An 11,428-nucleotide genomic window follows, 5' to 3' on the forward strand; every position below is an offset into this window, starting at 1 on the left:
CCCAGACGAGGACGCAGCGGAGAGGATCTGGGGGCCGGACGCCTGGGTCCCTAGGGACAGCCATCCGGGGCCGCACGCGCAGGTCCTCGAGGATAATGAGGTTGGGGGGAAATGCCGGGCCCCTGCAGAAAGCGAGGCCGGAGGGGGATCACAAAAACCGGTGTCGGGGTTCTCTCAGGGATGTGGGGCCAGACTACTGGGCTCTCCCGTGCCCAGGAGTCTAGGCAGGCTGCGATGCAGGGACGGAGGGAGGAGCAGGTGGCTGGCCCCGAGGGGTCGTGTACGGGGAGGCTGGATGCTGGGAGGGGGATCCCCTCCAGACTCGTGCCAAGCCAATGCAAAGCCTCCTGTCCAATATCCCCCAGGTAGTCGCGCTGCCCACACCTGTCCCGAGGGCCGGGTGGCTCCTCATCCAAACTTCTACCTTCCCCTGGGTTGCCAGGAGCAACAGCTTCATCTTGGGAGAGCCCGACCCTTCCTGAAACTAGATCGGATCCCTATCCCTGGGGGTGGGGGAGGCAGTATTCACGCTGGGCGCGCGTCCACTCCCCGGATGTTTTCTGTGCAATCGAGGCTCTTTCCTTCCACTGATACCCCGAGTTCTCTTTTTTGGTCTCTAGCAAAATCCACTTCCTGTTGTGACTCAACACCCCCAAGGGGTAAGGGGTGAATGCCTGAGTCCCAGGGGAGCAGGAGCAAAAGACAGAAAGGTTGGGGCTGCAGGCCTCAACCCAGAGGGGATCGGGAATAGGGAATTGGTCCTGACCTCTGGCTTGCTCTGCAAAGCATCATATCGACCCCACTTCCAACCTATAGAGTAGGAGAACCCAGGTTTCTGAGCGTCAAGTAGATGAGTATCAGAAAGAGATCATCAGAGAGATGATCGGTGTCCTGGATTAGGGTTTAAACATCCCAGAGAAAGGGGAAGTTGCTGACTTGTGGGAGGCCCCTGATTTCCGTTATGTGGTTCAAGGAGTGGGACAGATGGACCAAAGGGGACTGCTGACTTGACCCAATTTCCCTCACCTCCATCAAATTCTGGGCCACAGGAAATGGAGAGAATAGCAGGAAGTGTGAAAGGACATCTGCTTCAGCTACCCCTGCCCCCATTGGGCACCTCCCTGGTCATCCCCACACTCTGCCTCCTTGGCCAGCCTAGTATCTGCACGCTGCTCCTCCTCAGCCTGGCAGGAGGTGGCTGGGTTGGGATCCAAAGGGCAGATGCCTTGCAGCTGCTCCAGGGCAGTTGCCCCAGAGCCACACTCCAGTTGGCCCACTGACTGTGGCTGTCACAGCCCTGTGCCAGGGCTCCTAATGGGAGGACACCCTGGGACAAAGAGGAAAACCAGAAGCAAAGGGGAGGGAGAGCCTGGATGATGCCACAGCACTCAGCCCCCAAGTTGGGACAAAAGATAGGATGTTTATTCTAGCTGCCACCGTATCGATGTTTATTCTCTTTTATTGGTTAGGAATACCTGGGGGCCTCCATACCCTTTACCTTATAATCTTTGGACAGCTTGGCTTTCTGGGAAGAAGGGACAAGTGAAGTTGTAGCAGAAACTGGGCCTATGGTAGAAACCATTTAGGGCCAAAGGCCAGAGTCATTGCTCTCCTATATGCTCCAGCTGTCAGAGCTGTAGACCAGATGGAAAGATGGTTAAGTCTTACCCAGATACTGCGGCAGCCTGCCCATTGGGATCCTCTGGGAATGGGCTGGTAGAGTTGGAGGAGGGATGGGCTAGTTGGCAGGATTTCACGTTCTGCTGTCTATCTGAGGATCCTTTCCAGGGATCACTGCTGAGGCAGAGTGGATTGGAAGGAGTAAGGTGATGCTTCAAAGAATAGGCTCACAATTGGCCAGATCACTGGAATTGCCAAACACTTCCTTACCCTCCCAGCAATGGGTGGAGTCCAGGCTTAAATTGTTTCAGCAACTGGAAAGCGAATACCCTTCAATTGAACAAACTATTGATGCCAACTACAGAGACGGATAGTGTAATATTGATTGAGAGGATGGACTCGGAGCCAGACGGCCTTGGTTTCTATTAATTCCCACCATTTACTCTCTCTGTGACCTTAAAACACTTAACCTCTCTCTGCCTCAGTTTCCTCACCTGGAAAATAGAGACATTAGGACCTCCATCACTGGGTAGTTTTATTTTATTTTATTTTATTTTATTTTTTTGAGACGGAGTCTTGCTCTGTCACCCAGGCTGGAGTGCAGTGACGCAATCTTGGCTCACTGCAACCTAAGGCCGGGCGTGGTGGCTCACGCCTGTAATCCCAGCACTTTGGGAGGCTGAGGCGGGTGTATCACCTGAGGTCAGGAGTTGGAGATCAGCCTGGCCAACTTGGGGAAACCTTGTCTCTACTAAAAAACTACAAAATACAGGCCAGACGCAGTGGCTTAAGCCCGTAATCCCAGCCCTTTGGGAGGCTGAGGCGGGCGGATCACTTGAGGTCAGGAGTTCGAGATCAGCCTGGCCAACATAGGGAAACCCCATCTATACTAAAAATATAAAAATTAGCAGCCAGGCACAGTGGCTCACACCTGTAATCCCAGCACTTTGGGAGGCCGAGACAGGCGGATCACGAGGTCAGGAGATCAAGACTGTCCTGGCTAACACGGTGAAACCCCGTCTCTACTAAAAATACAAAAAATTAGCCGGGCGTGGTGGTAGGCACCTGTAGTCCCAGCTACTCGGGAGGCTGAGGCAGGAGAATGGCATGAACCTGGGAGGCAGAGGTTGCAGTGAGCCAAAATTGCGCCACTGCACTCCAGCCTGGGTGACAGAGCAAGACTCCATCTCAAAAAAATAAATGATGGCAGGCACCTCTAATCCCACCTACTCAGGAGGCTGAGGCATGAGAATCGCTTGAACCCAGGAGGTGGAGGTTGCAGTGAGCTGACAGCATGCCACTGCACTCCAGCCTTGGTGATAGAGCGAGACTCCGTCTTGAAAAAAAAAAAAAAATACAAAACATACCTGGGCGTAGTGGCTCACGCCTATAATCCTAGCTGCTTGGGAGGCTGAAGCAGGAGAATCACTTAAACCTGGGAAGCGGAGGTTGCAGTGAGCCGAGATTGCACCACTGCACTCCAGCCTGGGCAACAGAGTGAGACTCCATCTCAAACAACAGAGTATTACAAGAGATGACACATTTGAAACACGTGGAACAGTGCTGGGCATGGAGAAGTCACTCTGAATGTTAGCAGCATTAGCATCTTCATGATCTGGGTGGCACTGTGCTGGAGATGCGTAAATGAATCAGGCCTCCGAGGCTCACAGTCTGAGGAGGGAGGCAGCTAACTGTCTGTGTGTGCTACCACACCACAAGTAAAACATCAACAAGGTGTGACAGGAACCCAAAACAAGGAGTGACCAGAGTTGGGCTGAGTCAGCTTCCTAAAAACTGGGCGTTCAAATAGGCTTTTAAGCTGTTGAGGTCGGAGTTGGGGACATTGGAGGTGAGTAGAGTCAAACTTGGGTAGGGCCTATGGTAGAAACCATCTAGGGCCAAAGGCCAGGGTCATTGCTCTCCTCTGTGCTCCAGCGGTCAGAGCTGTAGACCAGATGGAAAGATGGTTAGGTCTTACCCAGGTACTGCGGCAACCTGCCCATTCTGGTCCTCTGGGAAGAGCCTGGGTGGTTCCTAGGGCAACCAGTGGCCATTACTAGGGAGGGACGGGGACGAAGGAGGGTGGACAAGAGAAGGGGCATTTCCCCTTGCCGCCATGTTAGAAATAGGAAGGACCTTCCGGGAAGAAGGGGAAAGGGGCAGAGCTGGGCAAAGCCCTGCAGCCTCAGGCAGGAGGCCTGGGAGGGAGAGGGTCCTGGTGTGGGGTCCCTGCTGAGTCTGAGGGAGGCAGTGGGGTTTCCCTTTCTGTTTTGTTAGGGTCTTCAAGAAGTCGAGCCCTAACTGCAAGGTGAGTCTCCACAGCACTTACCCTTTCAACCCTCCCTGGGCCCCAGCAAAGCCCAGCCTTCCCCTAGACGATCCCCAACCTGCCCAAAGATGATCCCCAACCCCTAGCTCCCCACTTCCTGTGACAGCTAAGAGCCGACTTCCTTCCCTCCTGAAGCCCCTTGCCGCAGAGGCTGCTCAGCCTGAGCCAGCCACAGGCTGGGTGGGGCAGGCCCGGGTCCCCAAGCAGATCACAGAGGAGGTGGCCAGAAGCAAGCCATGTGCCTGTAGCCCTCCTAGGGCCCAACCCAAGGTGCGTGGGGCTGGGAAAAGTTAACAGCCCCCACCCAGGCTATGGCCTATTGATCCTAGAGCCCCTTGAGGGGACCTCGTGAGGGTGGCAGCTGCTCTCTAGCTGGCTAGTAGGACTGAGTTCTCCCTGAGGATCCAAAGACACACACACATAGACACACGGACACACACAGACACAAATACACACACACACACACCCCTCTGGCTGGTTGAGGATGCAAATGCACACACACACAGACACACACAAACACACCTCGCTGGTTGGGCTGAGTCCTCCCTGAGGATGCAGACACATACACACACAGACACACATGCACATACATGTTCACATGCACACCTGACTGGGTGGGCTGAGGCCACACACACACACAGACACACACCTGACTGGTTGGGCTGAGGACACACACACACACACACACACACACACACACACACCCCGGGCTGGTGGGCAGAGGTGTGCAGAGATTAGGGAGCAGCTAAAAAGCGTTAAGGTCCACTAGTCTGAGAAACGCCGCCACCCTCACTTTCCAACACTGTTGAGAGGAAAGCTGGAGAAACTCTTTCCTGATAGCCCAGCCTGGAGATCCCCGGGCAGGGCAGCCAGTTTTGAGGGCTCCGATGCCCTGTCACCATCCTCCCCAATCTCCCCTGTGACCCCTTGACATCCTCAGCTCACCGTGTACTTGGGCAAGCGGGACTTCGTAGATCACCTGGACAAGGTGGACCCTGTAGGTAAGTGTTCTCAGAAAGGAGCAGCTCGTTCCCCAAGAGGGGAAGAAGTTCCCGGGCCCAGGAAAGGGGGCGGCGGCTCTTTCCGGAAGTGAGCTGGTGTGTCCCCCTCCTAGATGGCGTGGTGCTTGTGGACCCTGACTACCTGAAGGACCGCAAAGGTACTGGCCCCAAGTCCAGGGGGCTCAGGGGAAGTGGGGGCTAGGGAAGTGAAATGGGCTGGCCTTGGAAGGGCACCCCAGAGAGATGGAGGCTGGAGGTGGAAGCCAGGAGTAGGGTTCAGGCAAGTCTTATGCTGCTGAGGGAGGAGCAGCGGCTGCTAGGTGCTGGGGGACTGGGGAAGCGGGGCTCTTGATCACACATCTTACCCTCCCTTGCCAGTGTTTGTGACCCTCACCTGCGCCTTCCGCTATGGCCGTGAAGACCTGGATGTGCTGGGCTTGTCCTTCCGTAAAGACCTGTTCATCGCCACTTACCAGGCCTTCCCCCCGGTGCCCAACCCGCCCCGGCCCGCCACCCGTCTGCAGGACCGGCTGCTGAGGAAGCTTGGCCAGCATGCACACCCCTTCTTCTTCACCGTGAGGATGCCCCTGCCCTCTGAGGGCCAGGGGGCTGGGCTGGGACTGTGTCTGGGGTGGGGGTAAGGCACTGCTATGGGCAGATCTGGAAGAAACAGTGAGGCAGGGACCCTAGATCCACCTCCCTTCAGGGTCCCCATGCATTCAGGAAGCCCTTGATTATCTGCCTTCTCTCTGGGTCCCTTCCTTCCTCCTTTCTCATCCCCAGGAGTCCTTTCTCCAGCCTCTTTTTCTTTTTTTTTTTGAGACAAAGTCTCATTCTGTCGCCCAGGCTGGAGTGCAGTGGCACAATCTTGGCTCATTGCAAGCTCTGCCTCCTGGGTTCAAGCGATTCTTATGCCTCAGCCTCCTGAGTAGCTGGAATTACAGGCGTGCGCCACCACACACGACTCATTTTGTATTTTTGATAGAGATAGGGTTTTGCCATGTTGGTCAGGCTGGTCTAGAACCCCTGACCTCAGGTGATCCGCCCACCTCGGCCTTCCCAAGTGCTGGGATTACAGGCGTGAGCCACCGCGCCCGACCTCTCCAGCCTCGCAAGTTGAGATTTGGAGGAAGATCTGGGGGTTTCCTGGAAGGACTGAAGTCTTCTCTTTCCTCTGCCACAGATACCCCAGAATCTTCCATGCTCTGTCACACTGCAGCCAGGACCAGAGGACACAGGGAAGGTATGGGAGGAACAGCTCTGAGGGCTCCCAGGGCAGGACAGGGGCCAGCAGGAGCCTGGAGGCACAGCTGAGCCAGAGGGTGAACTGTCGAGATGCCAGGGTGGGGCCGAGGGTAGGCCAGTGTCTCCATGGAAGTGGGGTGTGTATGGTGGTGCACGCGTGACCCTGCCTCCTGCTCTCTGGACCTGCATGGATCTGGGGATGGGGACTCCCCTTGCCCCTTGCACTACCATGACCAAGCCTCTGCCAAGTTCGGGGCTTTGGAGAGGAAGAAGGCTTGGTCGCCAGGGTCGTGAGACCACAATGGGGCAAGCATCCCTGCCCAAGAGGAGGGAAGGGGGAGGAAGGAAGGGGAGTGATGGTGGCGGGAGCCTTGGGTAAGATGTGGCCTTTTCTCCCCCTCCCGAGGCCTGCGGCGTAGACTTTGAGATTCGAGCCTTCTGTGCTAAATCACTAGAGGAGAAAAGCCACAAAAGGTGAGGGACGCGACCTCCTCTATGATGTAAGAGGAGGCTTTCCAGGAGCCCAGGCCCCGTGCGGGGGAGGAGTAGGGGTCTAGGTGTCTGAGGATTGACCCCCTTCTGCCCCCACCCCCATCCCAGGAACTCTGTGCGGCTGGTGATCCGAAAGGTGCAGTTTGCCCCAGAGAAACCCGGCCCCCAGCCTTCAGCAGAAACCACACGCCACTTCCTCATGTCTGACCGGTCCCTGCACCTCGAGGCTTCCCTGGACAAGGAGGTGGGGTGTGAGAGGGTGACGCGGATGCCACGGTGCAGTTTAGACCCAGGGGAGGCGGGGCGAAGCCACACGTCAAGATGACATTTGTAAAGGAGGTTGCCCTGGCTGGATGTGGAGAGTTGCCGTATGCTTGGGTTTGATGGGAGGGGGCCAGAACAATGTGTTGTGTTTGGGGACACACTGATGATGGGACCAGTAAAAACCAGATCCAATTCATATGACCCCCTCCCCCCAAAAGCTGTACTACCATGGGGAGCCCCTCAATGTAAATGTCCACGTCACCAACAACTCCACCAAGACCGTCAAGAAGATCAAAGTCTCTGGTAGGAGGGGGGGTCTGGAAGGGGGTCTTTGGGGAGGGTGTTACTGCACAGGTGGCTCCTGCTGTGATCTCAGCCCAGGCCATTTCCCAGGGCGGGAGACCCACCAGGGCTCAAAGAATTTAGGTTGTTCCAGAATGATACAGGGAGCCTCGGTGTTTACTGCTTCCGGGGGGGAGCATGGAGGGGCCACGCCACGGGGTCTGGAGTTGTGTTGTGGGGGTGGCTTGTGCTCCATCCAGAGCTGCCTGACCCCGTCCCCCCCCACAGTGAGACAGTACGCCGACATCTGCCTCTTCAGCACCGCCCAGTACAAGTGTCCTGTGGCTCAACTCGAACAAGAGTGAGTATCGGGAGAGACCCAGTTCCCAGTCTGGGGGAGAAGAGCAGGATCGGCAGAGTGTGAGGTGGGGGAAGAATTCTTCCTGAGCCGTCGCCACTATTTTTTTTTTTTTTTTTTTTTTGAGATGGAATTATTGCTCTTGTTGCCCAGCCTGGAGTGTAATGGGGCAACCTCTGCTCACTGCAACCTCCACCTCTCAGGTTCAGGCGATTATCCTGCCTCAGCCTCCCAAGTAGCTGGGACTATAGGCATGCAACACCATACCTGGCTTATTTTTATTTATTTATTTTTTTTTTTTTGAGACGGAGTCTTGCTCTGTCGCCCAGGCTGGAGTGCAGTGGCGTGATCTCAGCTCACTGCAAGCTCCGCCTCCCGGGTTCAAGCCATTCTCCTGCCTCAGCCTCCCGAGTAGCTGGGACTACAGGCGCCCACCACCACGCCAGGCTAATTTTTTTGTATTTTTAGTAGAGACAGGTTTCACCGTGTTAGCCAGGCTAGTCTTGAACCCCTGACCTCAAGTGACCCACCCGCCATGGCCTCTCAAAGTGCTGGGATTACAGGCGTGAGCCACCGTGACCAGCCACCATCTTCACTTAAAAGGGTATTCCCTCTACAACCAGGCACCTCTGGGCTGCTAATTTTCTTGAGCACGTTGAGCCACAACCTACTCCCTTGTGACCTGTGCCCAAAGAGAGAAGGGACTGGTGAAGGGGAGATGCTGCTTGGGGGTGATAGGCCGCTCCTCGCCCGCCCAGTCCAGCCCCCTGAAGTGTCTTGTTCTCTTGTCCCCACCCCCAGTGACCAGGTATCTCCCAGCTCCACGTTCTGTAAGGTGTACACCATCACCCCGCTGCTCAGTGACAACCGGGAGAAGCGGGGTCTCGCCCTGGATGGGAAACTCAAACACGAGGACACCAACCTGGCTTCTAGCACCATGTGAGGGTGGGGCTGGGGCTGGGGCGGGTCCCCCGCAGGCCAGGGGCCAGACGACCGTTGAGTGCTAACTATGTGCCAGGCCCTATCCTAGGTGCCAGGGAGGTACAGTGAACAGAAGAGACAAAAAGAACTCTTACATTCTAGGAGAGGGAGGCTAGACAAATCCGATCAGTGGTCACTGTACGGCAGGTTTAGTGACAAGTATGAAGGAGAAAAAGCCAGGCAGAGAAGGGAGGGATGGGGCGCAGTGAGATGCAAAGGTGAATTCGGAGTAAGGACCCAGCGGAAGTAAGCAACATGGGTGAGCAGGAAAGGAGAGTTCTGGGCAGAGAAAAAACAAAGACTCAGAGGTGGGGCAGCCTGGAGTGTTGGAGGAATGGGGAGGTGCCATCGTGCCCTCGGGCAGGAGCAGCCCTGGAGGTCCCCAGCTTCAGGAAGGGCTGGATTTCACCTTCCCCGGTACCTTTGTTCAGGGTTCTCACTGCACAGCCACATACAACAGGCCCGGAAAGCAACTAAGTAGCAGGAGAGGAGGAGGAGGTGAGGTCAGGGGCTAATGGAGAGCCAGACGGTGCAGTACTGTTAGCGGAGAAGGACGTCAGCTTTTACGGGAGAGAAACCACAGGAGGCTCTGCACGGGGAGTGCAGTGCGCACCGTACCGTAACCGCACACCCGGGCTGCTGGGGCCCCGCGGGCCTGTGCAAGTTTGTGGTCCTGCCCAGAGGCCCCATGGGAACCCCACAGTGGGCCAGGTGACAGGGTGATGGGCCCTGGTCTGACTCCACCACCCCTATTGCAGCGTGAAGGAGGGTGCCAACAAGGAGGTGCTGGGAATCCTGGTGTCCTACAGGGTCAAGGTGAAGCTGGTGGTGTCTCGAGGCGGGTGAGTGTCATGGGGGGTCCTGGGTGGGGGTCACACTGGCTCTCGATAGTCCTATGTCGTCATCCTCTTCACGATCCCTCTCCCCTTCCCCAGGGATGTCTCTGTGGAGCTGCCTTTTGTTCTTATGCACCCCAAGCCCCACGACCACACCCCCCTCCCCAGACCCCAGTCAGGTGAGCACACCACCCACCCCAAGCCCTCAGAGGGAGGGCCTGAAGCAGGGCCAGTGGAGGAAAACTGGCCCTTCCAGCACCCACCCCCACACCCCCTCTTCCCATCCCCCCAGCCGCTCCGGAGACAGACGTCCCTGTGGACACCAACCTCATTGAATTTGATACCAAGTAAGAAACTCATTCCCCTACTTCACCCTCTTGGAACAAAGATTCCTGTCACATTCAAATCTGCCGTCATACCTCTTCCTTGCTTTTTGGGGTGAGAAGGGGATTGCAGCGCCAAATCAAGATGCTTAGCCTTGTGAGGCTGCCTCTTGCTGCCTTTTCTTTGTCCCTTCCTGTGAATACCTCTGGTCCCACTGCTGTTCGAACGCCTCTGTCCCAGAGGCCCAGCCTGGGGGAGGGCAGGGAGTGGGAGGCTAGGAAAAGAATCAGAAGCCCTCACCTCACACCCCTCTTTCCCACCACCAAGCTATGCCACAGATGATGACATTGTGTTTGAGGACTTTGCCCGGCTTCGGCTGAAGGGGATGAAGGATGACGACTATGATGACCAACTCTGCTAGGAAGCAGGGCAGGAAGAAGGGAGGGGATGGGGTTGGAAGAGGTGAAGACAGGACCAAGATCCCCACTATCACTGGGGGATTGTCCCAGCCTCTCTTCCCTTCCCCTCCACCTGGAAGCTTCTTCAACCAACCCCTTCACTCTCCCCCGCACCCCCCACCATGATACGCACTGGACCCTCTCTTGCTGAATGTGGGCATTAATTTTTTGACTGCAGCTTTGCTTCTCCAGCCCCGCAGTGGGTGGCAAGCTGTGTTCATCCCTAAATTTTCTGGAAGGGGACAGTAAAAAGAGGAGTGACAGGAGGGAAAGAGGGAGACAAAACTCCCACTCAACCTCACACAAACACCTCCCATGATCACTCTGTCTGCCCCCATTCCTTCACGAGGAGACCCTTTGTGGACAAGGCTGTTTCTTTGTTTCTGAGCATAAAGAAAAAAATAAATCTTTTACTAAGCATGAGTGTGTTTTCTCTGTAGTGTTTAGAGAGTGTATGCTGTGCTTGTCCATGATTCTGTTAGCTTGTGGGGGAGGACCCAGTCTCTCTTCTGCACCCAAAAGGCACCTGACACAGAGGCTCTCAGTAAATGCTTATGGGATGACTGTGCTGTGGCTGTGTTCCAAGGTAAACATCAAAACTTGACTTAGTCCAAACTCAGGGTGAGGCTTGATAAGACCACAAAGTAAACTTAGTCATTTATAGGGGTCGTAATAGCTAACCCGCCTGCAGACAGACGCTCACAGGAGCTAGCCAGGGCAGGCTGTTCCCTGTTGCGGCTGACATGCATGACCACCTGTGACCTGTTGTGACCGAGTCGTGTTCATTTCCACTGTTCCTTATGGTTGCTCAAGCAGTGTGCTCCTGTGGCTCAGTGGGGCCACAACCGCGGGCCTCGCCAGAAAAGCCACAGGACGTCTCTGGAGTCTGGTACCTACATTCTAACACAGAAGCTGGGGCTTGGGCAGCAAGAACGTCGTGCTGCCATGAGGCCCTGTCCTAGGGATCACATCCTAGTGCTGCTCCTGGGACATTCATCAGGGACTCCCTGAGGCTTGACCGAAGCCCCAGGCTCGCCTGGAGGGAGTTAGCATCACTCCACGAACATTTCTCACCTCCATCATCTGCTTCCACTCATGTAGCCCAACCTTCCTCCTAAAGCTCCTTCATTCATTCCACAAACAATCGTGATTTGAGTCCCTACAAGGTACGAGGCGTAGTATAGCAGTAGAAGGAAAAAAAACCTTAATTCATTCCCTTTTTTTTTTTTTTTTTTTTT

General features: G+C 55.6%; 1 protein-coding gene across 1 annotated transcript; it reads left to right on the top strand.

The window, feature by feature from the left end:
- The first annotated feature begins 234 nt into the window (after nt 1–234).
- On the top strand, nt 235–10,613 carry ARRB2 (arrestin, beta 2). Its single transcript, XM_011980462.1, has 16 exons — nt 235–280; nt 3,898–3,928; nt 4,036–4,219; nt 4,890–4,950; nt 5,064–5,108; nt 5,329–5,525; nt 6,134–6,193; nt 6,602–6,669; nt 6,796–6,931; nt 7,170–7,254; nt 7,522–7,594; nt 8,393–8,530; nt 9,331–9,414; nt 9,508–9,587; nt 9,701–9,755; nt 10,060–10,613. Exons 1-16 carry the CDS (start codon nt 235–237, stop codon nt 10,151–10,153), a joined length of 1,437 nt encoding a protein of 478 aa, XP_011835852.1. The 3' UTR covers nt 10,154–10,613.
- Nucleotides 10,614–11,428: the final 815 nt, after the last annotated feature.

The sequence above is a fragment of the Mandrillus leucophaeus genome, unplaced genomic scaffold (assembly GCF_000951045.1).
Source record: "Mandrillus leucophaeus isolate KB7577 unplaced genomic scaffold, Mleu.le_1.0 Scaffold212, whole genome shotgun sequence".
In the NCBI taxonomy this organism is placed as follows: Eukaryota; Metazoa; Chordata; class Mammalia; order Primates; family Cercopithecidae; genus Mandrillus; species Mandrillus leucophaeus.